The sequence below is a fragment of the Equus przewalskii genome, chromosome 14 (genome assembly GCF_037783145.1).
Source record: "Equus przewalskii isolate Varuska chromosome 14, EquPr2, whole genome shotgun sequence".
Classification (NCBI taxonomy): Eukaryota; Metazoa; Chordata; class Mammalia; order Perissodactyla; family Equidae; genus Equus; species Equus przewalskii.
In genome coordinates, this window is record NC_091844.1 from 69,016,949 (window position 1) to 69,043,515 (window position 26,567).

General features: G+C 52.6%; 2 protein-coding genes across 3 annotated transcripts in view; one reads left to right on the forward strand and one right to left on the reverse strand.

The window, feature by feature from the left end:
- KCNK3 (potassium two pore domain channel subfamily K member 3) overlaps positions 1 to 14,889 on the reverse strand; it is a 37,875-nt gene extending 22,986 nt beyond the window's left edge. The window contains exon 1 of the mRNA XM_070573084.1: positions 14,431 to 14,889. Within this exon, the coding sequence (XP_070429185.1) occupies positions 14,431 to 14,713 (283 nt within the window). The 5' untranslated portion in view covers positions 14,714 to 14,889. The remainder of the gene's footprint in view (positions 1 to 14,430) is intronic.
- The window catches only part of CIB4 (calcium and integrin binding family member 4), a 99,072-nt gene continuing 87,029 nt past the window's right edge, over positions 14,525 to 26,567 (forward strand). For both annotated transcript variants that reach the window (XM_070573090.1, XM_070573091.1), the window contains exon 1: positions 14,525 to 14,659. The gene's annotated coding sequence lies outside the window, so the exon portion shown is untranslated. The remainder of the gene's footprint in view (positions 14,660 to 26,567) is intronic.

A 26,567-nucleotide genomic window follows, 5' to 3' on the forward strand; every position in this document is an offset into this window, starting at 1 on the left:
CAGCAAGGGCAGGCAGGCACAGCTGCCAGTGCGGGGCGGGAGCTACCGCATGATGCACAGGGGCTTTGGGGGCAGACAGGCCTGGACTCGGGTCCAGATCATCATGCTGAGCCTTGGGCCTCATTTGCATAATGGACATAATGATAACTACCTCATGGGCCTCTGCAGGAGGAGGGTTGTGTATGAAAAGGCCTGAAAACGGGGAGCTGCGATATTGTTCATTCTCTCCCTTGTCTCTCCTGGAAACTGGTCCCTCTGCTCCAACTCAGGCTCAACAAATCCAAAAGAACCCCTTCCCATGCTCCCCATCCTAGGCTCCTGGAACAAGCTGTGGACTATTACACTGTGTTGTCGTGGTCAGTATCTCCAAGGGCTACCACGTTCCCAAACCCACTAGCTGTTCTCTGTGGTTATCTGACTTGATCTCCTAGCAGTGGCACAATTGACAGTTGACAGTCCCCTGTCTCCTGAAACACTCCTCCCGCCCTCCCAGACACCGAACTCCCCACGTTCCCTCCAGTCTGCTGGCAGGCCCCCCTTCCTGGCTCCACCGCCTGGTGTTGCAGGAGGGGCTGGCTCTGGGTTCTTCTCTAGACTCTCCTCTCTCCCTAGCTGATTTCATCTAGTCGCATGACTTTAAATAATATTTCCATCTGATAACTCCCAAATTTATATCTCAGCCTTGACCTCTCCCTTGAGCTGCAGACTTGTCTATCTAACTGCCTTCAAGGATTTGTAATAAGCATCTCATATTAACCCGTATGTCTAAAATGGAAGTCTTGAATCTCATCTCTCTACCTTTACTCTCCAGGGTTTATTTCCCATCTCAGAAAATGCTTACTCTCCTCCTAGTTGCTCAAGTCAAAGGCTATCCTTGATCATTCTCTTTCCCTGGTTCCCACAGCCCTCTCTCTCTCCTCTCCCCCAACACATGCATCCTATCCATCAGCAGGCCGGACCAGCTCTGTCTTGAAAACACACCCTCAGTCCACCCATGCTCTCCACTTCCACTGTCATCGCCCGGGTCCAACCTACCATCATTCTCTCTTTCAAGTCACTGACCGGCAGCCTGGCTGGTCTCCCAGTTTCCCTCTTGTGCTACAACCATCTGACCTCCACAGAACAGCCAGAGGGATCTGGTAAAACTTTAAGTCACATCACCTCACAAGCTTGTTTAAAACCTTCCAGTGACTTCCATCACATTGGAGTGAAATCCAAACTCTTGAGTGTGGCCTCCACGTCTGCAAGATTCAGCCCTTCTGTATCTCCACCTCTTCCTCAGTTTGCTGCAGCCACACCGCTCTGTCTGCTCCTGCTCCTCAGACATGCCAAACCCTGGCTACCTGGGATCCTTGCATTTGCTGTTCCACTGGAAAGCTCTTCCCTGGATGCTTGCATTCCACAAGCCCCCTCCTCGGAAGACTTTCCCAGACACCCACCTGTGTCTCCACCACTCTCTATCACATCTTCTTGTTCTACCGTCTCCTGGCACTTGCTACCATTGAGATGATCTTGTTTATTTGTGACCACATAAATTAGTTTATTGACTACCTACTTCCTCTGAAATGTAAGCACCATGAGGACAGGGGCTGAGTCCCTGGGGTGCAGACAGGTGGAAGATGCTGAGAAAAACAAAGGGACTGGAGGAATGACTGTGTGGGTGCCTGAGGGAGTAGACAGGGTCAGGAGGCCTGGGTCTGAGGCCGAGCTCTGTGGCTGAACTGTTGGTGGCTGGGGCAGGTTGTTCCCCCACGTCTGCCCTGAAGCTCACCCTGGGTCTCAGCCTCCTCACCTAGGAGACACATGGGTTGGACTGAATCAGTGATTCTCAAAGAATCTGAAGAACCCCAGGAATTGCTGTAATGCCATGCACTGCCAAGCCGAGCCCTTTTTCTGCATGAGCATGCCAATGTGAGCCCCCCGAACTGAGCCTGTTTCAGCCAAAGGATGAGGAAGAGGCTAGATGTGCCCTTCAGTTGGCCTGTGAATGCTCTGAATGGATAATCATGTAATGTCCTGTAAACATTTTGAGATATCAAACCATCGTGAAGACCCAAGGGGCTAACCCTGGCCCTTCAGAGATCTAGCAGGTCATTGGTCTAGGTGGGATGTCGAAGGCTGGTCCACGAGCAGGACTTTAGCTCCCAGGGCCCTGGATTGCAGGACTGGTCATCAGTGCGCTCACCCTGGGCTGGCTCAGGTCTAGAGGCAACCTGGGAAGAAAGACTCTGTCTACAGTGCTCTCCTGGCTATTTCCTCATCAGAAAGCACTGGCTGGGGTCAGCCTGCTCTCAGCACCAATGCTCCCTCCCACACCCCATCCACGGTCTACTGTGGGAGCTGCCAGCCATGAGTCGGCTGTCCTTTCTGGGTGGGAGGCTCCTGCATTCCAGTTGTCCCAGGGGCTGGGGCAGTGGACTCGCTCTGTTGATAAGTGGAGCCTCAACCACAGTCAGAAATGCTCTCTTTCCAGAAAGGGGTGACTTGGAGGTCCTGGCAGAGCTCTATTCTTGGGAATGGACACAGAGGATGTCCCTCCAGGGCTCAGCCAGCATGGGGTGAAGTGGGGACAAGAGCACAGTCCTGGGTGGTGTGCTTCTCAGGAGGGGCTGGAAGTGGAGGCCGGGAGTTGGTCCAACAGAGACCGTGTGAGCTGTGAGGGGCTCAGACACCAGCAGCCCAATCTCTCCCAGGTCAGGCAAGAGTGGGATGTGACCCACAGCCAGGTAGGAGCAGAGAAACAGTGGAGGGGACTGAGTCCCCCACTTTCCTTAGCTCTGCTGCACTAAATCATCAGTCACGGCTCTGAGAAAGCACGTGCAGCCCGCCTCTGTGCATCTAGTGGACGATGCTGAGGGGCAGGCAGGAAACATTGAGGCTTCTTTGGTGCCTAGGGAAAATGAATGCTTAGGACTCTGGGGCATTGAGCTGGGCGTGGCACCCAAGGGAAGAGGCTGCCACTGAGTCTGGGTCCAGGTTTCCCTCTCTCTGGCCCCGTCTGGAGGTGGACAGAGGACCAAGAGCAGCCCCAGGGGACCTTACTCTGTGCAACCCTCGTCGTGGGAAGTCTATGCTGCAGAGTGGGTCACGCTGGCTCAGCCTGGCTAGAGCCCCCCAGTTTGCCCTCAGGTGAGTTGCACTCACACGGCTGAGGGGCCTCCCCTGGGCTGACCCCCTTTGCTGGGGTTTTTGGGAGCAGGCTGAGAGCTAAAGCCGTGAAGGAGACAGCCTGTCCCCAGGACCCCCAATGAGACTCTCTCAGTCCCCGGCTCCTCTGAGGGGAGGTGGACTTGCCCTTCTCCTGGGGCCACCCACTGACTCCTGATGTCTCTGCCACCTGGCTCACCCCAGGAGCTTTGGCTTGTGGGCTCCAAAGATTCTTCCTCAGCTGCCCCTTGAATGTTTCTTAAGTACCAAGGAAACCCAGAGAGAAAATGCTAGTGGCTGGCTAGCGAGTGACCCAGCCTCCCAGCTACAGAGGCTGAGCCTCATAAGCCCCCTTCTCTCCTGCGCTTCCCAGACCTGGCTGCAGATTCCCTTCACCAGGGGAGTGTGAAAACGCACAGCCTCCCTGGCTTAGCACAGGCCTACTGAAATAACTCCCAGGGGCTGGGCCCTGACACCCATGGCTCAGCCCCAAGCAACTGCTGCTCCTGGGACAAGCTTCCTACTCATCACATGGGGGCCACTTTCCCTGCCCTCTCCCCATGCACCTGTGAGCAGGTGTTACCCAAGTCGGCCCCAGCAAGGCCCCTTCTCTAACTCACTGGCCACTCTTAAGAACCGTCACTCTGTTCTCATTTCTAGTCTCAGGTTCCCGTCCTGTTCAGAAGGATGGTATTGATGAATGCATGAAATAAGGCCACTCAGTGACAACTGTCTCCTGCAACACTGCCCTTTTTGCCTTCCATAGGCTGACATCCATACCACGGGAATGACCCACCTTCAGCCACTGTCCAGGGCGAGCGCACTCCTCTTCCAGGGGCAGAGCTTGGTTTCAGTGTTGGAAGGTCTACCTTGGACCTTTGCCCCCACTTTACTGGCTCTGGAGTGCAGGAAGTGACCTTATGTTCTCAAGTCTAGTTTCTTCATTGGCAAAGTGGGAATAATGATGCCTACCGCTCTGGGTTGTCACAAGGCTCAAAAGAGAGACTGTGTGACCAAGTGCTTTATAAGCCAAGCACTGTGTGTGCCCTACACATCTGTGCTCTGCTCCTGGCCAGCAGTGTGACTTTAGGTGGATTCCCTAACCTCTCTGCGCCTGAGTGTCCTCCCCTGTAAAATGGGGATTATAATGGTGCTGCACACAGAGGGGGGGCTGCGAGCCTTCCAAGAGGTAATACACATAGTGGGCTTGGCCCAGAGAGCCTCCCAGTCAATGGCAGCCTTGGTTCACAACCATGGAACCTGAGGCTCCATAGGGAGTGGCTGCTTCACAGCGGGGTCTAAGATCTGGATGGAGCAGCCCAGGGAAGGCCCTTCTGTTGCATCAATCCTGCTTGGAACCACCTGCCCCCGCTGCCCCTCAAGGTCCCAGGGAGCTCCCCTGCACTGGCGGGAGGAATGGACCCGTCGTCGAGGAGAAGCTGCCTCCTGTCTGAGAGCCTGGTGCCAATCTCTCCAGGCCGCTTTGCTGGGCCTTGACAGTCTGGGTCTCTGGAGAGAGCCCCCCGGTGGTCCTGTGGCAGGCGGGCTGGAATGTGCCTCTCCGGATGTTTCTGAGATGGTTATGTCTGTACTGGAGCTGTGGTCAGGAGAGGCCCTGCACATTCCTGGAGAGGGACACCAAGTCCCCGCCAAGTGGTGGAGCCTTGAGCAGAGATGAAGGGGATCTGAGAGCAGGGGCCTGGGGTTGTCCACGCAGAAAACATGCACATAGTATCAACTCTGTCAGCACTGTCCCAGGCGCTCCTGCACACCACCCATAAGACTGGGTTTGATCTGGGCTTCAGAGTGGTTTGGCCAGAAAAGGAACTGTGGAGGGCAGAGGGAATGAAAGCACTCTGTGGGGGCCAGCTGAGGTCCGCTGGGTGACCAGGAGAGGGCGAAGGGAGGCAGTCAGGGTCCAGGTTGCCCTTACCTTCTGGCTCAACTGGAGTCACGGGGGCACTCACTAGCTCAACTGAGGTGATGAGGGCACTCACTGACTGGTTCAGCTGGGGTCATGGAGGCCCCCAGTGGCTCAGCAGGAGTCATGAGGCACCTAGTGGTTTAATTGAGGTGACGAGGGCACCCCCTGGTCAGGATCCAGGCAGGAGAACACAGATTGGGTCCGTACTTCCCTCTCCAGTGCCTGTCAAATCCAGCCCATCCAGGTCTGCTCCTGCCACCTTTCCTTGGGCACACTCATGCCCCTCAGCCTGTCTCATGCTGTTCCCTCATCCCAGAAAGTTCTCACTGCCAGTCTTTACCTACTAAAGTCCTCTCTCTTCCTTAAAGCTTCCCTTAAGTACCACCCACTCCAGGAAGCCTTCTCAGATCCCTATTTTGAGTCACTTCACTAGGATTTAGCATATATACCATTCAACTTGTGGCTTCAGGATTCAACTGGACCAGAGGATCCTTGGAGAAGGATCTGGGTCTTAGTTTTCTATTCTCTCAGTGCCTGACACTAAGGAGATCTTGGGAGATCTCAGTGATTTTTGGTAAACTGAACTGAAATGAAAGCTAAAGCCCGTTCTGTTTGGAAGGTGACCTGGAGGGTCTGGGGTCCTAGCACACTGTTGAGCGCCACTCTGGATACTCTAACTCTCTAGGCTGCCCCCTTGAGGATCAAGAAATCGAAACATCTCAGGGTTGGGAAGAATCTTAAAAAACATTGATTTCAGGCCCCAGTCTGACACATGGGCAGTGTGATGATCTTTTTGATGTGTCAACTTGGCTAGGCTAAAGCCCCTAGTTACTGAATCAAACACTAATCTAGGGGTTGCTGTGAAGGTATTTGGTAGATGTGATTGAAGTCCATAACCGGTGTCTTAAAGTAAGGGAGATTATCCTAGATGATCTGGGCAGACCTGATTTAATCAGTCGAAAGGCCCTAAGAGCAGGGCTGAGGCTTCCCTGAAGAAGAAATTCTGCCCGTGGACAGCAGCTGCAGCTCAGGCTGGAGAGAGTTCCGGCCACCCTTCCTGATGGCCTGCTCTATGGATTTTGGTCTTGCCTCGCCAGTCACTGCTGTCTCATAAACCAATTCCCCATAATACATCTCTTAATATCTATCTCCTAATGGTTCTGCTTCTCTGGTTGAACCCTGATTGATACTGGTGACCTCTGCAGTACAGCTATCCAGTGTCTTTTTGTATGCTTCCTGTGATGGGGAGCTCCCACCTCTCAGGGCAACATAATCCATCTTTGATCAGCTTCCACTCTAACAAGTTCTGCCTTGTATTGGAACTAATTCAGTCTTTCTATGGACTCTACCCACTGGTGCTGCTTCAGCTCCTTGAGCCCAATTAGCCCAGGGTTGGCCCTTTTACCCTGTAGTAGCCCAGCACATATTCAAAGGCAGCACTCACACTCTCCACACCTGTCCCTGCCAAGTGTCCCTCATTTGACACACTGCTCCCCTCCTTTGACTATTCCCCAGTTGTCGATGTCCCTCTTAAAGTTTGCAGACACTTGTGGCCTGACAGGTCTAGAAGAGAGCAGGCCTTGTCCTGCCACCTGTATTCTACACTGTAGCCTGCAATAGAGTGAGTGTGTCTGGTTGTCATAGGACCATGGGCCTGGGGACCTTTGTGGGCCTTTGCTGTCTGGATCCCAGCTCATGGGAAGCCAGAGTCCTTTCTTGAAAGAAGGAAAGAGCCTGAGCCTCTTCTTTTAATGGGGGCTGGAGGCCATACTGCCCGCACGGACTTTGGGTAGCTGCCACGAGGGAGAAGCCAGTTTCCCACTTTGAGGTTTAATCTACCGGGCACCCATTCTCCATGGATCTGATGAGCTTCCTTGGCAGACGGGGAGGAAAGGAAGACAGCTGACGACCAGTGGACTCCTATTTGCAGGTTTCCGCCTGAGACAAGCCCTTCTCTACTGCTCTTTTCCCTGTCTATCCACCCTCTCCACTTCCCTTTCCCCCACCACAGTGACGGTACAGCGCATGACCCCACCCCGGCTCCGTAGCCGGCTCCTATGGGGCAAGCCACAGCCCCTCTCTGGCCTCACAGAAGGGTCTGCCAGCTCTGAAGCCATTGTCTCTGACAGCCCACAACTAGATTCCTAAGGATTTTTTCAGCTTTAAACCTTCTTAAAACCACAGTCCACATGTTTATTCCCAGAAGTCAGGTCTCCAGGTTATTTAGATCCTTGCTACTCAAAGTAGGCACCATAGATTAACAGTATCAGCGTCCCTCGTCCCTCGGGGGCTTGTTAGAAATGCAGTCTCAGACCCCGCCCAGAACTCCTGATTCAGAATCTGCATTTAAACAGATCAACCAGGTCTTCCCCCTGCACTTAACCACTTGAGAAGCATTAAGGTAGAGAATCCCGCATTGCTGAGCCAGCCTTCTTCAGTGCCCCCTGAGGAACATCTTCTCTGTACAGGCGGGAAGACTGAGGCACACCAGAGAAGTGTCTGCTCCACTCATGAGTACGAGGACAGCAGAGAGTGGGAACCATTTGTCTAAGGCCTCTCAGGAGGGAGAAAGAGCCCAGTTTCCAGCTCTGGGGCCAGGCTGTGCTTCATCTTCCCAGCAGCCAGCGCCCTCCTCACAAAGGGGTCCTTGTGTGTCCCTGGAGGAAGCAGGATGGGAAACAGGGGTAGTAAGGAGCCGGCTTTTGTGAAGGGGGTGTTGGGGGGCTGGCCCCAGCTTGGCAGGGAGCCTAGCCACAGAGAGGCCACAGGCCAGGAGAACCGGAGCTGTTTGCTCTAGGCCGCAGCTGAGGCGGCTCTAGAGAATGGGAAAGCGAAGATGTGACTGTGGCAGCAGTTTGGGGTGGGGTGGCTCCAGGTGAGGGGCAGGTCTTCTGGAGCCACCTGGGATCTACCTTAGCAGGGGCAGTCCTGGACAATGAGAAAGTATAGACGTTGACTGCTCTCTCCATGCCGTGAAATGCATTCGTCACGTGGCTTTCTGAGGACCAGAGGCTAACAGAGGGGTCAGGGAGAGGACCATGGCAAGCAGAACAGGCTGGCTGGCAGCTTGCTCTCTTCTCTAAGAGCCTGTGGGGGGCCCAAGAGCAGGGAGTGAGGCATCAGTCAACACAGCCCTAAGGCCAGCTCTGAGGATACCTGTAAGCGTGGCCTTCAGCAAGCCCCTTCTCCAATCTGAATTTCAGTTTCCACACTGTAAAAACAAGAGGATTGGCACTAAAATTCTGATTTCTCTTTGGGCTAAACACTTTGTCCATAGTCCTGAAAGCTAGAGATTCCGTAGCTGAGGCCACAGCTGAGTCGCGGTGCAGACCCTGGCACCCATCCTCGTCATTCGTGACGGTCATACGGAACGGACTGCAGAGGCTCCATGGGGGACAGGGGCTACACTGCTCTGTGAACAGGTGCCCCCTACAGCCCTGGGTACAAGCCTCGGCACTGTCATTTTCTATCTGTAGGGTCCTGGGCCAACCTCCAAACTTCTCCGAATTCCCTTTCCTTGACCCACCAGGATGCCAACACCTGCCCTCCCAGAGCAGCTGTGGGAATGCAGGTGGTGAGAAGTGCCTCTGATGGTGCCTGACGTGTTATTGACACATGTCAGTTCCCTGCATCGAAGGCCGGAGTGGGGCATGAGGGAATGCCCATCCTGGGTCTCTGCTGAGGTTTGCCTAAACCGATAGTGGTCTCAGTCAGAGCTGGGTCTCTTCCCTTGCTGCTGGCTGACTGCAGGGAAATCATTTTTATGTTTTTTTTTTTTTTTACTACAAAATCAACTCACAGATTCACCATTTGTGCTGCCAGCTGAACGCTGTTTATGGTGGTGATTTGCACTACATTCATCTGTGCTTGTTTATGTTTTCTTTGAAAATACTTATTGTGTTTGTCCTGTCCCCACTGTGGCCAGGCATGTGTCTTCCACTTCTGTTCTATTCTCGCCCCCACTCCCTCCATGTCTCTAGTTCCCAGCTGGGATGTGTGGGAACTGGACATGTAGGCAGAGGCATGGCACAGTCAGAAGGACCTCTGGTCAAATGCACCCAGTCTGTAGATGGGGAAACTGAGGGTTGTAGAGAACCAGCAGTTAAGCTCAGTGGAACTGGAACTTTTGCCTCCTGCTTCAATCCAGGTAGGCTCTCCTACCACTATGCCGTTCATTCTCCCTGACTGGCTTTCTGCAGGGCCTGCCTGCTCAGAGCACAGAGCATTGACCCCCAAGCCTGGATGTTAGGCAGACTCCAGGCATGGATGAGGAGCTGGGAAACCTGGCGTGGGGTAGTGGAATTGGGAGGATAAAGGGAAGGAATGTGGCAGCCCATGGTCCCCAACCCCACTGTCCTCACCTTTTAAAAAGGAGCAGAGGTGGCAGTGGCCATGGTAACCCCTGGGAGAGCAGTTCCCTTCTGTGGGGACAGTAATAATACATGAATGATAATTAATAACACTAATAATTGCAGATACTCTATAAAGTGCCTACTCTGTACCAGGTACTTCCTTTATATTATTCCATTTAATCCATGAGGCAGATATTATTCTCCCCATTTTGTAAATGAGAAATTGAGCTCAGAGAGACTAAGTAACTTGTCCAAAGTCATACAGCTAGTGGGGGTGGTGGTGGGTGAGTGTAAAGACGAACCCAGACACTCTGGCTTCTAAGCCAATACCCATGACCCTACACAATCTTGCAGAAAAGGCTTATGTGGTTGAAGCAGAGGGTTGGCTTGTGGGCAGGGAGGAAGGAAATGCTGATTGAGAGTGGGCAGTGAGACTGTTGCAGGCTGGGCTGCCCCTCTATTCCCCCAAGTAGTCAAGAGAGGACTGGGAACAGTGGAGTGATAAGCAGCCCGAGGCCTGGGGCTAACAGAGACAGTGAGTCATGAGGGGAACAGTCTGGGTGATGGAGAGAACTCCAGTCTGGGCTCCCAAAGGCTGAGTTCTAATCAGGATTTTATCTGCAACTTGCTGTGTGACTTCGGGCAAGTCACTCACCTCTCTGGGTATTTGAATGATTGCTAATGTCTCCTGTCACTCTTTTATTTGAGGACTCTGGGATTTTGGGGGTGGCCAGTCACTTCTGTACTTTCCTCCTTCTCAGAAAGATGTAAAAAGTACAGGTTCCTTCATGAGCCGCCTGCTTGAGTTCACAGTCTGAGGGTTCCCAGGCCGCGTGGCGGGTGATTGGAGGCCGTGCTCAGCGGAGAACAGGCTGGACAATGAGGAAAGAGCAGAACAGAAGGTTTTCTGCCCCAGCTCGACCAGCTAATCAATCACCTCCTCTCTTGTTCCCTTAGAGCCACAGGGATTCTGGGGACCTACAGTGGGAGAACGGGCACCTGTGAGCCCGTGGCAGTCTCAGGTAGGGCTAGGTGCTGGGCACAGCTCTGGCACATGGTCTGGGCTGGGCAGGGGCCGGGTGTGGGGGAGTAGCAGGCTGGCTGTAGTGTGCTGGAGAAAGAGGCTTCTCCTTCTTGGGAGGACTTGCCAGGGGAAAAGACAAGCCTTGGCTACTTGATGCCCTCGAGATACAAGGATCTGGGCTGGGTTCTTCAAGTGGAGAAGGAACTGGGAAAAAATCCAGGGCATGGGAGTCAGAGAGGTTCAACTGAATCTGGACAGGTGCCATACTTTCAAGTCACGGGTGAGTCATTTACACTCGAGCCTTAGTTTCCTCTGCTGAAAAATGGGGCTAAGAACGCCCACCTTGAAGGGTTGGTGAGAGAATTAAAGAAGGGGATACAAATGAAGTGTCTTGTGTAGAGCCTGCCAAAAAGTAAATAATGAATGGTGGCTGCTATTATTATTGTTGCTGTTGCTGTTGTTAATAATAATAATAGATGGGGACCTGGAAGTTAGGTTTTGCTACCCTCTGGCTGTGTGACTCCCATACCTCTCTGGTTTCTTCTCTGTAAGAGGAAGGGGTGGCACCCACTGATCTTGAGGCTCCTTCCTGCTCTGACAGCCTCCAGGATATGAATAGATGGGGCTGGGGCCCCGGAGGAGTTTAATGACTCAACAGCTAGAAAGGTTAAGCTTTCCCAGAAAAGAGTCTCTGTTTGTATTTGATGAACTTAGGGCCCACAAAGGAAGGGTTTCCTGGCTGGCAGGCCAGGGATGAGGGAGCTGGAGGAATCCTGGCAGCCAGTGACTAACCAGGTGAATGACTAACTCAGACCCTACCGACCCTCAACCAATCAGGGCTGCCTGTGAGCGCTCTGCAAGCTGGCATCACTGAACACGTCTTGGCCATGCCAGTCCCGGCTGGCTCTGGGCTTCACAGCATATGGAGGTAGAGGAAGCAGCCAAGAGACCAGCAGGGGAAAGAGCACTGGGCTTGGAGTCAAAAGACCCAGCTTCTTGCTCTAACTCTGCTGCTCACCAGCTGCACGACTTCAGGGGAGTCCCTTCCCTTTCCCGAGCCTCCATGCCTTCATCTGTGCAACGGAGCTAACAACACCTGCCCTGGCAACATCCCTGAGCTATGAAGGCTGAGACTCGAGAGATGAGATGAAAGTGCATTGTGATCACTAAAGTACTGAATGAATGGGAAGTTCTGTCACTATTCTATCCTGATGGGACTCCCAGTGCCTCAGGAGACCCACTTGGGTCCCCAAAGGGGTGAGGTGGACAGAGGCTGTTGCCTTTGGGTTTGGGGTCAAGATCAGTCAAATATAGGGCCCCTTTCAGCCATCTGATCACAGCCCAAAGAGGTTTTTCTTAGAGTAGAGCTCCCTTGGACAGCTTCCAGCCGGTGTGAGAGGTGACAAAAAGCCCGGGATGGTTGGGTGGGGCAGGGGGTGGGCTGTGCCAGCCTGGGCCCCCTCCCCCAGAACAAGGGTGGTGCTTTGATGCTGTCTTTCCTCTTGCCCAGCACTTTATGAATAAATAATCACCAGAACCGCACTCTGTCTGCCTATACCCCCAGCTTTTAGTGTCTCTCTTGTGAGGACTACAAGCACTGTGGAAAACAGCAGGGATGGAGGGGAGGACAATGCCCTCTCATTTCTGCACACCTTAAACCCATCACTAGCCTCCTCTGAGTGCTCGTGTGGGCCGCTGGGTACTGTGCCAACACTGGGAGCCTGGAGATGGGAACCATGGGGCCCTGTGCACATGGAGGTTAATTACAGTGTAGTGAAAGAGACAAAACACATCCCCCAAAATGTAAATAACCATGCGAAAGAGCCTACACTGTGTCACCCATGTCATCCTGACAGTAATCCTGCAATTGGCCAGAGCACTGGCCTGGGATGGTCTGGGAGACTTCAAGAAGGAGGTGGGATTTGAGCTGGACCTGGAAGGTTGGCTTGGACAGGATAACTAGAAGATAGAGAGAAAGGCATGCCAAACAGCTACACTTAAGGTGTTCTCAGGGGACAGTTTGGCTGCAGTGGAGGGATGATGTCAGTAAGAAGTGAGAAATGAAGGTAGACATAGAGATTGGAGCCAGGTATGAAGGTCCTTAAAATTCGGGATAAGGAGTATGGACCAGATTTCACAGACAGTGGGGAGCCATTGAGGGTTGCTGAGAAGGGTCTTGGGTTGGTCAGAGCTGTGCTTTGGGGATATTCTTTCTGGCAGCATTGTCCAGGGGAGTTTGCCCTGTGAGAGGAACGAGGTTAGAGACAAGGAGATCAGTTGGGAGGTTACTGTGGACCATGGGACTGAGAAAGACAGGAGGCATATAACTAAGGGCATGATGTGTGGGAAGAGGGAGAAGAAAGGCCTGAGGATATTCAGTGCTCTTGAATCCCCGGCAGGCGGTAGGGAGATGGAGAAGAGAGAAGACCACAGACCAGACCTGGTCTGGTCCTTCCCAGGAAAGCAGGCTTCTCTTTGAGCAGGCCTGAGTCTGACCATCTGGCCCTAAACTCACAGGGTCAGCAGGACCCAGAGGTGCCCCTACTTGAGCCACATTCACTCCTGGGGCCCTTTCCTTCCTCTTGTAAGAGAGGAATGCAGAAACGACATAGCATAGCTCCCTGTGGTCCCCAGAGAACAGTGGAGCCTGGGGAATGGAGTCCTGCAGGGGACAGACTTCAGGGAAAGCATTCAGTCCTGCCTTTTACCCCCTCAACTCCTGTTGACTCCCAGGAAAACACTGCCATCTTGTCATGGGCTATGCCAAATAGCACCCAGGCCCTGGGAGCTCAGCCAAGGCAAGGAGGGCGACCAGGGAGAAGAGAAAGAATGGGAAAGATGGAGGAAACATCTCCTGGAGGCAACCCAATGGGCTCTGGGTAAAGGTGGGCTTCCAATCTGGGAATCTGAGCATGTCAGGACTGGGAAGAGCCCTTGAGATCACTTCCACCACCCCTCATCTTCTGGAGGTGAGCCTGAGACCCAGGTAGGGGGAGGGACTTGCCCAAGGTCATACAGCGGGAGAAGAGATGGAACTGGGCTGGAATCACAGGGTCTTGGGAGCGGGTAAGCTGTTTACTCCTCTTTGGACAGTTTGATAGCACATCAAAGACCTCACTGGAGATTCCTTTCCTGGACAACAGTTTGTGTCTCTTCTGTGTGTGTGCCCATGTATGCCCTGTGTGTGCTGGTGTGTGCACCTGTGTGTGTGTGCCTGTGCCTAGCTTGCAAGAGAGTCTGAGTGTGTGTGGCCTCCTGCACTGTAGTCTGCTCTCGCTTGGAGAAAAGAACTGGGGCCATTCCTGTGAGGTGACTGTTTTCCTGGGACAGCAGAGAAGGCAGCGGACAGGACTGGCTCTGGTTTCCAGTACCAGCTCTGCTGCCGTAAGAAAATTAAAGTCACTGGCTGGCGATGCCCAAACTCCCCAAGCTGGACACACACACACCCCATGCGGCACTCACAGTCCCAGTTTCAGGGTGTTTCAGGCACCCAGAGTGGCCCGGAGCGCCGTGGAGTGCCGAGTACCTGCACCTATACATCTCCCAGGAGCCCTAGCCGGTGTAGACACGCCAAGTGCGGAAGCCCATCTTCAGGGACACGGAGGAATCGCGCGCTCCCCGCCGCTCACACTCGGCGCCCTGCTCCAGGGCCTGGCCGGGCCACACCCCTCCTCCCCAGCCTCCTCGGTCGTTCCTGCCCCTCTCACACACTTCAGAGTCCCTTGGGGCCTTCGCGCAGCCTGGCAGGGACAAGTTAGGGCTGGCCCTCCGGGAGAGTCAGGTCCGGAGCCAGGAATCGACGCCTCCCCCGAGTCCTGTCCCTGCGGAGCAGACACGGCAGGCTGAACTCGGGTTTCTGGGAGCGCAGGGTTGGGCGCCTAGACCCTTTCCGGCGGAACCCCCCAGCCCTGGTCGGCTCCGGGCCACCCCGGGACCCGGCGCCCAGCCCCCGGGTGCCCGCCCCCCGCCTGGCGAGTAGTTACCGATGGTGGTGATGACGGTGATGGCGAAGTAGAAAGAGCCGGCGAAGCGCCACTGCACGCCGGCCTTGTGTGGCTTGAGGCGCAGCACGACGCGCTCGAGCTCCTCGTAGCCGCCTTGGCTGAGGTTGTAGCGCGCCCGCAGCTCCTGCTGCCGCAGCTCCAGCCGCTGCCGCTCGATCATCTCGGGCTCCGACTCCAGCGCGTCGAAGACCGCGGCGCCCACCAGCAGGTAGGTGAAGGTGCACACGATGAGCGCCAGCGTGCGCACGTTCTGCCGCTTCATCGTCCCGCCCGGGCCGCCGCCGGCCCCCCGGCGCCCCCGGCCAGCGCCCCGGCCCCGGCCGCCGCTGCTGCTGCCCCGGAGGCGGCCTGGGGCATGGCTGCGCTCGCTGCTCCCCGCGCCGGGCTCTCGCTCCGCGCCCCGGGGCCGCCGCCTCCAATGCCGCCGCCGCCGCCGCCGCGGAGCTGTCCCTTCAGCACCACCCACCGCCCTCCTCCGCCCGGCCCCGCTCCCGCCCCCCGCCCCCCGCCCGCCGGCCGCCTCCTCCCGCCAGCCCTCCCGCCCAGCCAAATAAGGACTGGGGAGACGCGCTGAGGGAGGGAGGAGGGGGGCTGGCGGAGGGGGAGGGGTGGGGGAGCGAGCGGGAGAGCTGCGGAGAGACCGGGCAGGACGGAGAGAGAGAGACCCGGAGAAAGAGATAACAAGACAGAGAAACGCACATAACTACAGAGGAAGAGAGAGAAAAAGAGGTAGGGGGGGTGTGACAGACAAGGAGATAAAACCAGAGGTAGACTCAGACACAGAAAAAGAAGAGGCAGGCAGAGAAATACAGAGCGAGAGAGGCAGAGAGTGAAAGATGGAGACAGAAAGAGCGGCAGAATGAGACTGGAGACCTGGATAGCTGGAGATAAAACGACGACATGAAAAGCCAGGAAGGGAAAAGGAACAAGAGCGACTCCCACGCCACCTGCATCCCTCCACCACAGTCACAGCACGCCATAACTGGAAGGACCTCGGGCCTTGCTGTCCTGCCCTTTATTATGTGGATGAGGAAACTGAGGCACAGAGAGGTTAAGTGACATGCAAAGGCACACAGTGAGTTAGTGCCAGCACTAGGACTCAGCCAAGCTTTCCCTCCTCCCAGGCCACACCCCTCCGGCTGCCTTAGAAACAGGAGGGCACAGCTGTGGACCTGTGGCCAACGCCCAAGGGAAAGCCTTGGAACTGGCTGAGAAGGCACAGGCTGGTAGCTGAGGCCAAGAGCACCAGTCCCAGGGTCTCCCACTCTGCTCCCCAGGGGCTATCAAGCTGTCTTGACATCCATGGCCCGAGTCCTGCACCAGTGGGTCAGGCTGGGCTGGAGCTGGGCTGCCAGAGACAGCACCAGACACCATCACGGGGCACCCCAACAGAACTAGGATCCAGCTGAAATAGGTCAGATGAGGCCCAGAGCAGGAGGCTGGCTGACAGACTGCAGGAAGCCGAAGGCCTCCCTCTGCCTCAGTTTCTTCATTTGTAAACATGGTGGCAGTGGTGGGGAGGAGAGGCAGGCTGTGGGACCTCAGGCAAGGCGTCACTGCCCCTCTCAGAGTCTCACTTCCTTATCTCCCCGATGAGGTGCCATGGCAGATGATCCCACAGGCCTCGCTTAGCTCCAAACAACTCCAGACTTGGATGGGCTGAGTGAGCAGAATGATCGGAATGTAAATCCCACTGCCAAGGAGGGTCAAAAAGTCTTTCACGGGACCCTGGAATGGCCACGCGGAGAGACGTGGAAGAGGCCCCAAGGTCCCTGACTGAGGGTAGGCTCAGAAGGCAGCCAGCCAGAAGTGGGAGCTCCATCTGCCCACATCCTGCACTGACCTGTCATTGCTGGACACTATGCTGCTTCTCCCAGGAGTGCTGTCCACCCATTCCTTCCTTCAACCATTCATTCAACAAGTACGTATCAAGCATGTGCTGTGTAACAGGCTAGGCATGTTACATTCATTATCTCTAGTCCTTACCACAATCTTGAAAGGTAGGTATGTTTATGTTCATTTTATAGATGGGGAAACTGAGGCTCAAGGCAGTGCAGAGAATTGCCCAAGTTCATTCAGCTGGAAGGAGACTTCAGTCTGCCTCCCAAACCCACGCTCTTCTCCATAGTGACTCCTCGAGTTTCGATTTCTTTTCATCTGTAATTGGGATAGCTAATGATACTAGCTCTTGAACAGATCGTTGTAAGGGATCAAAGGAGATCACACATGTGCAAATCCGGCACTACGAGGCTCTATAATGAGTTCTTCCCTCCTGGGACTCAGGTCTCTGACCAGAGCCTGATGGGCAGGCCTTGATTCATGGCATCTTGTCCCTACCTCCCCAAAGATCTTCTGATCGTGTCAGATTCTTTGATCTGACACACACTTTCTGGCCCTTTCCTTTGGCCATGAACACACGCTATTGCAGGCTTTCCCCTTTGGCATCTTCTGGCTCTCTGGAAGAAAAGCACTGCCTTTCTTGGCTTCTCAGGGCTGGGGGTACAATTAGGTTCTGTTCTTCTGGCCACAACAACCTCAGAAGCCAATACTCCCAAAGCTGGTCTAGATGAGTGAGTGGTTCGCTACACCTGGTTTTTAGCATGGAAGGCTGTGTGTCCAAGGTCTGCTCACTTCTGGCTGCAGGCCAGGCTGCTGTGCAGATGAAAGGTGAATGAGCTTCGGAAAAGGGAAAAAGCTCTCTTTAGGGGTAGGGCATTTATTGTTAATTATGATGAAGCTAGTTCTCACAGCACTCAGAACTGGAAGGACCTGTGGAGATCATCTAGCCCAACCCTCTCACTTTACAGAAGAGGAAACTGAGGCCCAGAGGGTAGGAAGGGGAATGCCCAAGGTCACATAGTGAGTGAGGAGGGGCCAGGACTCTTGTTCCGTAGCTGGGGTCTTTCCTGCAGCCCCCATTATGTATGAGATCAGGACACCTGCCAGTGGGGGAGCACAGCACAGCTACAGTGCCCTTGTAGCCCAGGAGGGCAGCCTGGGTCTCCTCCTCTTGCCATTCCTCCCTCCTTTCTTTTAAGAAGGGAGGACTGGTCGGGCGAGCCATGCCGGTGCCAATCGAGGTTTCTGAGTAGCCCCTGAGACCCGCAGGCAGGAGTCCCACTGGCCCAACCTTGACCTTGGTGGGATTATGCCAAAGGCCTCAAAGCCTATCCCTCTCCCCTCCATCCGGGACCCCTGGGACCTGCCTGTATCTCCCCATCCCCTGATGGGGATGCCCTACCCTCTGCCCCGGGCCAAGTGTCCGAAAGGATCTCTGTCAATCCTGTCTGTTAGAAATGATAAAAACTGCTCAGCTGTGGCTTCTCCTTGTTCTTCTATTTTTTTGAATCCGTGGGTGACTCCAGTGGAGGGAAGCTTTGGGCCAGGTAGAGAGAGATTTTTACATCCCTCAAATCGTTATCCTGTCAGCCTTCTGTGTGATGATTTTCTGAAATCCTGTCCAATACAGAGAGCACAGGGTGGAGAGGTAGGAGACCCAGCTGGGGTCTTATCTCTGCTGCCTGCTTGCTGAGGGACTTGGGGCCAGTCACTCCTTCTTCCTGGGCCTTGGTTTGCACATCCATAAATGGAGGAGTTTGGACCAGGGCATGTCTATGCTACCTTCGTTTACAACATCCCATGAGCTTCCTGGCCTGCTTCTGCTTCCATGGTTCTTCCAAGAATCAGGTGAAAAGAGGGTCTAGCCGCTGCTTTTAAGACTTTAGTTTGTGAGGAAAAGGACACAATCAGAGTTAGGAAAGATGGCACAGAGTTTAATTATCATTAGTTGCTGCATATTATTATGCACTAAACATTATACACATACTATTTTATAATCTTCCACTCCATTCCCCTCTAAGCTCTAAACACATCCAAGTACTATCATGCTTCATTCCTGGCTCATGTGGCTCCCTTAAGCTGGGGTGCCTGTAGCTCCTTGACTCCTCCATTTTCTGTCCTAATCAGGCTTCAAGATTCAACTCAAAGGACACTCCCTCCATGAAGCGTTCCTCAGTTGCCTCCAATCAGAACCATGGGCTCCCTTGTGCTTCCACAGCACCCTGTCTAAGCTTCAGTTCAGTAGATATTCCTCCTGCCCAGTAAATTAGTTGGCTCTTTAACATTTGTCTTCTGCACTGGCTCACTATCTTCTCCAGGGTGGAGACCGTTCTTACTCATGCTATGCCTCCTGCAGTGGGCAGCACAGTGCATTGCTCGTCAGAGTTGCTCCACACATTTCCTTGTGTCCTCAATGCACAAGTGAAGGCCTTAAAGTGTCCTACACCTGCTGGGTTAGACACCAGCAGTGTCAGTGGGCACAGTGGTACAGACGACCACAGAGTCTGCAGGCAGGAAAACCCTGGCAATTGGCTTCTGTGACTCTTTGCAGACAGACCCTTCTAAATCTGGAGCAAGCCCTTCCTAGTTTAGCGGGGGAGGAAAAAGACAGATGTGAGTGTCTGAAGGCCTGAGGAAGCATGTGGAGGGGGCATTGAACTTGGAGCTGGGACACCTGGAGCTGAGTCCCCGTGCTGCCGCCAACTCCCAACTAGCTGGGTAGACTTGCAAGAGTCATATGGCATCTCTTTCTTTTTCTATAGGTTGCCTCAGTTTCCTTTCCTACAGGGTGAAAGGGTTGACTATCTTGAAAAGTTCCTTCCTGCTTTGACATTCTTTGATGTTAATGACAGACCTGGTCCTGTGACCAGCAATGCTCATTGTACAATGGCCAAGAATGTGGTCTGAAGGATGAGGGGCCCAGAGCCTCCTCTCTCCATTGCTTTCTGGTCCCCTTTATTGGCCAGTTTGGCTGGAGGATGGGGGCAGGAGGCATTGACATAGAGAATGAAAGAGCCGACCCTGAGTCAGACTAGCCAGGAATCAGACCTGACTGTATCAATTACTAGCTGGACCAGAGCCTCATGTGAAACTTTGGTCCATACTGTCTAGAGCAGACCATAAGCTCCTGCAGGGCAGGAATAGGGCCTTACTCATGTCCGTGCCCCACAGCCCTTGGTACAGCACCTGGGACAGAAGGCGCTGTGTGAACCCTCCTCCATCCACTCCAGGAGGCCTGGCTGAGCTAGGAGGGTTGACACAGCCTGGAGCCCATGGTTCTCTGTAGGAAGGAGTGTCCAGAGCCCTCCCAACATCAAGCCCTGGGCAGGCCGGAGAAGGGGAGGGGCCTAGTAAGCCCAGGAGCTGCAGCAGAAAGATGGGGAGGTGGCTGACACAAAGAGCTACACCAGGGACCGTGGCCTCTGAAGGCTGGTTGATGGGACTCCAGGTGCTGAGGGTACGACTGAGGTGTTTCTTGGTGCATCTCTGTGGGGAGAGACATGGAGGATTAGTCTGGATTTAGAGAACATACCCGGTCCCAGTGCAGCCGGCTTGCATTTGTCAAGAGACACTATTTGTTTAACATCTCAAGCCCAAACCAAACACAAAAGGCAGCTGTTCACAAAGGAGAGGCTCTGGGAGCTGTTGAGGAGAGAGCACGGCGCTGGGAGGTGGACACCTGGCTGTGTTCTTTGTCCTGCCCTAAATGAGCTGGGTGACCATCCGGGGAGACAGACTCGCGGCTCCTACTAGTGACAGTGAGAACCATCGGTCTTCAAGGAGTTGCTGTGGGGGTCAGGCTTGCTCCAGTCGTCAGCAGAATGCCCTTGTCCAAAGTCTGCAGCCACCACATTTGACAGATCCCTTACTCCAGAGAGGGCCTCCTCAGTGGCCTCCACCTCTGATCCTGAATACATGCTGAGATGAGCATCCTCCTATGTGTGTCCTTAGGGACTTGCAGGCAATTTTCACTGGGGCACATACCCAGAAGTGTCATAGTGCATGTGCCCACTGCATGGCACTAAACCCTGCTGGCTGTTCTTGGTGTGACTGTCTTGGTTTTCACTCTCCCCAACAGTGCACGAGGTTGCCGGCTTGGCCCTCACCGACACTGGGAGGAGTTACTTTTCTATTTTCGCCATTTGCATGTCTTCCTCTTTTCTGCTTATTTTCCCGTTCTTTCCTTTTCCCTTCCCTCTTCATCACCTTCCCTTTCCCCACACTTGGGGCAGGGGCAGTGGACAGATCCACCCATTGCTGGGGTCTCAGGCAGGCCAGCAGGTGATGAGAGAGCAAGATCTGGAGAAAACCAGCCACTGTTCTTCAGGCCGGGGGATGTGTGTGTGTGTGCATGTGCGTGTGCATGTGTGTGCGTAGGAGGCTTTAGTCTCAGTCTCCTCTTTTCTCCTTCTTCTAACTCCCAGTCCTTCTTATTTTCTCCTCCACACACGTTCTTCTCTGTATTTGGCTAAGGCTGAAAGAATAATTAAACCTGGAAGAAACCTTAGACTACCCAGGACCCATGAGGAAACTGAGGCTCGGCAAGGGGAGTGAGCATCAGAGCTGGGACTTGAGCTCAGCTACCCTGCCTTCCAAACCTTTGGCTACAAGATAAGTTCCCTAAACTTGCCCCCCTCCCATTGCAAGAATTCAGTCCCATAAGCCTGTGCTCTGCGGAGATTCGGGAGTGGCCATGACTTGTATTCCCTGACAAATGTGTTGCTGCTAAGGAAAACAGTGAGCCTGGCGATCTAGTCAACAGCCTCACAAATCTTGAAATCCTTCTTTGCTGGTTTATGGCTTCTGAGAAGCAAGCAAAGGCAGTCTGTGCTCAGCACCAAACACAATAATAATAATAACACTTGCAGTAATTAATCAGCTAACGAGTATCGAGTGGTACCTGTGAGCGTGCATGGCGGTGTGAGTGTGTGTGTGTGTGTCAGGGTGTCAGGGCTGGGGAGAGGGCAAAAGAGGTGATGCTTTACTCCGAATGAGCAGATTTTGGGTGTCCTTCCCTCAGTGGAGGGGCTGGGTTGCCACCACGGCACTCCTTGGGTAGTGTCCTTATCTGGCGAGGCCTGCAGTTCCTTCTGTTGGGAGAGGAATCCTGACCCCTCTGGTCTGGCTGCTGGACTCCTGACCGTGTTGGGAGAGAGGAATAGATGAACAGAGCAGGTTCCAGGCCTATCAACCAGATTAATGAGGGGCCTCACCAAAATGATGTTCATAACACAACCAAGGGAACTTTGGATGTTCAGCCTGGAGAAAAGATACAGGGGACATGTGAGCTGTCACAGAGAGGAGGGATTGGCTTTGCTCTGGGTGGTCTAGGAGGGGCCAGTGATCTATGGAGAGATGCTACAGTGAAAGAGCTTTCAGCTCAAAATAGATGGAACGTTCTCCATGCCTCTGAAGAAGAAATGGGCTGTCCAGGGTGTAATAAGTGGAGGTATGTAAGAACAGCCTGGTTGACCCCTTGGATTGAGGCCGTTTTAGAAGGATCTAAGGAGTTAGCACAGTGCTGGGCACATAGTAGGTCTGCAAGAAATGCCTTTTGACTTGAGCACTGAATGTACTGAGTTTTGGGCGGGACTAGATCCCCTTTGTGGTTCAGTTGGGCTCAGTTCAACATCTATGGAGCAGTCCCTCTGTGCCAAGGTCTTTGTCCCTCCAACGCTGAAATGCTACAATCCCCTCTCCCCAGGGAAGGCTGCACCTGGAGTCCTTGCTGAGCCTTCCCAGCATGGCTTTCTCCCAGCTCCCCACCCAACCTTGCCCAAAGTCCCTGCCCCCGCCACCTCCTTTATCCTACACCTTGCTGCCTGCAGAGGCTCAACAATCACAGGTTGGAGTAAGGGCCTGGAGGCTCAAGGACTCCAGCAAGGGAAATGGGCCTCTGGCAGGCTAATTACTGGGAGCTGATTCTATTAAGCAGATAGCTCGCTCTAGGCAAAGCAATTACATCTAATCAGCCCCTTGCAGCAGTCCAAAGGGACGACCGTTTGAGCCAGACACATGCGTGAGTTGGAGCATCAAAGCAGCCTGAGCAGGCCTGGGCAGGCTGTCTGGGACCAGGAGCTGCTCAGGGGTCACCTGGCCCCTTCCCCAGGCTGCCCAGATCTCAGGCCACAGCGGGGCTGCAGCATGGTGGATGCAGCACCGAATGGGGATTCCAAGATCTGGGATGAGACTTGGCTGTACCACTAAGGAGCCAAATTTGTTGGGGAAAGCAGTTCTCTGAACGAAGCCTCAGTTTCCCTATATGTCAAATGAGTAGGATGGACTAGAGAGTATCCATGCCAAGTTTGAAACTCTAGTCCATCCCAATATTGCATACTTAAAAATTTCCTAAGAGGAAAGATCTTATGTTACGTTCTTATAAAAAGTAATAACAATAATAATAAATAAAGAGCACAGAAAGAAACTTTTGGAGGTGATGGATATGTTTATGACACAGATTTTGGTGATGGTTTCACAGATACATATCTTCAAACTCATCAAGTTGTATACATTAAATATGTACAGTTTTTTGTATGTCAATCATACATCAATAATGTGGTTTAATTTAAAAAAACCAAAAAACGGAAATGCTAGTCCCTCTGGTTCATCTGGTTTGGATTCTAGTCTAGGCTAAACTGAGCTGACCAGCTACAGAAGAACCTGTTTGAAATACTCAAAGATGGAAATACATGCTGCAGAATCTAATTATTCAGTCTATGCTTTAAAAAATAACTGAAATAACATATTTTTTAAAATTATGAATGTCCTCCTGGTATTTTTTTTTCCTCTAGAAATTAAACAAAACGTGTGTTCCCCCAAAACCAGCCATGATTTTTTTTTAACCACGATTTAGTGGCTTCTGAGTCCCAGATTTTCCGAGAAGTTATGTTAGAGTAGGAAGAAATAGGAGAGGATGTTCCTGGAAATGAGGAGGTGATGAGCAAGATGGAGACAGATGAGACCCTGGGCCACAACAGTGTCTGTTCTATCTGTGCTGCTCCTCTCCCAGAGGAGGAACTCCCTGAAAGATTTGTGGACACTGTCAGGATGCTGAGGAGGGATTTCAAAAAAATTCCCTTCCAGCACTGAAACTCTATGATTCTGAGTTGGTACCAAGCAACTGACGTGACCCCAACTCACCAGACAGTCAGCCTAGTGGAAGGGACCAGCAGGCAGGAGACCTCTGCAGTGACCAGCTATGAGAACCAGGCAAGCCATAGCCCTTCGTGAGCCTCAGTGTCCACCTCTGAACTGTGAGAAAATGAGGACAGCAATCTCCATATAGCCTCCCTCACACAGTGGTTGGGGGACTCCGAGTGAGATGAAGGTGAAACTAAGACTAATTAATTGTATTAAAAGGTGAGAATGTAAACTAGAAACCTTCTGTACAGCAAAGAAAACTAACAAAATGAAAAGGCAAGCTATAGGACAGGAGAAAATACTTGCAAATCATATATCTGATAAGGAGTTAACGTCCAAAATATATAAAGAATTCATACGACTCAATAGGAAAAAACCAAACAATCCAATTAAAAAATGGGCAAAGGATTTGAATAGACATTTTTCCAAAGAAGACATACAAATGGCCAACAGAATATGAAAAGGCACTCAACATTACTAATTACCAGAGAAATGCAAATCAAAACCACAATGAGAAATTGCCCCATACCTGTTAGAATAGCTATTATCAAAAAGACAAGAGATAACAAGTGCTGGCAAGGAAGTGCAGAAAAGGGAACTTTTGAACGCTGTTGGTAGGAACGTAAATTGGTGCAGCCACTATGGAAAACTATATGGAGGTTCCCCAAAACATTAAAAATAGAACTACCATATGGTCCAGCAATTCCACTTTTGGGTATTTATCTGAAGGAAACAAAATCACTATCTTGAGAGATATCAGCACCCCCCATGTTCATTGCAGCATTATTTACAATAGCCAAGACATAAAAAAGAAGGAAATCCTGCCATTTGCAACATGGATGGACCTTGAGGGCATTAAGCTAAGTGAAATAAATCAGACAGAGAAAGATAAATACTGTATGATCTCACTTATATGTGGACTCTTAAAAAAACTAAACTTGCAGATATAGAGAACAGATTCGTGGTTGCCAGAGGTAGGGTGGTGGGGTAAGGAAGAGGTGAAATGGGTAAAGGTAGTCAGAAGGTATAAACTTCTAGTTATAAGATAATTAAGTCCTGGGGATATAATGTACAGCATGGTGACTGTATTTAACAATACTGTAGATTTTAAAAATTCTTATAATAAGAAAAAAATTGGTCACTCTGTCTGGTAATGGATATCAACTAAACTTATTGTGGTGATCATTTTGTAATATATGCATATATCAAATCACTATGTTGTGTACCTAAAACTAATACAATGTTACATCAGTTGTATGCCCCCTCCAAAAATGAGAACGTTATTGTTGATAGCTGAGACCCAGGTCTCCCTTTCCAACCCAGCCCTTCTCTCTGTTTTGATTTTCATGATTGTAGCTTTGAAAGCAGGATGGCCTTGCTGGAGCAGACCGTGGAGGCCACCTGACTTCAGCTGTCCCTGGCCTTGGTGATCTCAGATGGCTGGAGCCCATGTAATTAGACCAAAGCCTTGGTCTGTCCTCAAAGAGGAGCCCTGGTGCTGATTGGCAGCCAGCGGCCTTGCTAGGCCATGCACAACCTTTGGGCATTTGTAGGGGGGAGGAGAAGCAATCTGGATTCAGATGCTGGGGTTGAGGGGAGCTGATTCCCCTGGATCAGGCTGGCAGGGAAGAGAAGGAGGGAGGCAGGCTAGGGTGTGTGCAGAGGGGAAGCACCAAGCAGGCCTGGATTGCCTCCCAGCACCTCACATTAGTCATTTGCCAGGAGAGAGGCTATGAGGAAGAAGCCACTTGATTCCCCATATTATTCCTGGAGTGGTGAGAGAGAAGGCTGCACCGGGAGGCTGTTGGAAAGCCTGAAGTGCCAGTCTAAGAAACCTGCACTGCTACGTGGAGGCAGCGGAGGGACCTGAAAGGTGCTTGGGCAGAGCTATTCCACGAGGAGATCACGGCCCCCAGAGCCAGCCCTGCATTCCTGGCATGGCCTCCTGTCTACACGATCTGCCCAGCCTGCCTCTTTGGCCTTATCCCCCTTGCTCCGCTTAGGGCTGTTTGCACTAGCCATTCTGTATTCTTTGTAGTTCCTCCAAATGCTCCAGGCTCTTTCTTGTCTTTCTGCCAGAAATGACATTATGCCAGGTACATATATAATTGTACTTAGTGCTCCCAACAGCCCTGGCAATGGCAGCATTCCTACTTTACAGATGATAAAATTGAGGCTCACAGGGAAGCAACTTGTCTAAGCTCTTACAGGTAAATAAACAGATCCAGGATTCAAACCAGATCAGTTTGACTCCAAAGTCTTTGCTTTCACTCTTCTGCCTCAATCCCTAGCTAGAAAATGATTGAGGGCAGAGCTAGGCAGCAACAGGGGAACAGAACAGAAGGTGCCATCGATACAGGACCTGGCACATAATTAGAGCTTAAAAAATACTGGTTGTGTGAATGGATGAGCAGCTCAGAGAGGAAGGCTGTAGGAGGGCCCAGGACCGAGCACCTGCGCTTGCCACAGGAGGAACAGATGCTCGACTTTGAGTAGGAAACGTGGCAGAACTGTGGGTGAGGCCAAGTGACTCCAGCTTGCAAAGGGGATGGAAGATAGGACTGTCATGAACTATCTGGACTTGGAGACCCATCGAGGTGGAGATGTGGGAGGAGGCCAAGTTGCTCAGGGCCTAGACCCAGCATGGCCTCCAGTCACCCAGCCCAGGCAGGAACTCAGAGGGGTCCCCACAGCTGTGCACAGATTGAGGGATGCCTTTGACGCTTTGAGCTGGGTGCCTGGGAGAAGGACAGTGTCTCCAGCACACCAAGCGATCTGAAGGGGAAGGGATCCTCCAACCACACTGAAGAGGGTTGGTTTTGGCACTGAGTCACCATGGGGAGGCACAGTTGGGTACCTGGACTCTGCACTGCGCAGATCTCGATGACCCAGAGATGGCGCAGTCCGGTGGTCATGGAACCCACAGCGTGTCAGGGAGATGGAGATCAGCTGGGAGGCACTGCTCAGGCGGAAGGAGCCGTCAGGGAGATGGAAAAAGTGATGTCGTCAAGGAACAATGTGGCCAAAGGAATGAGCTGTAACTTGCTGGATCCAAGAGGACAAATGAGAAAATGCCTGCCAGAGGCGCAGGGGTGTCTGATGATGGCCTGACATTGGCCCGGGGGAGGGAGTGAGCC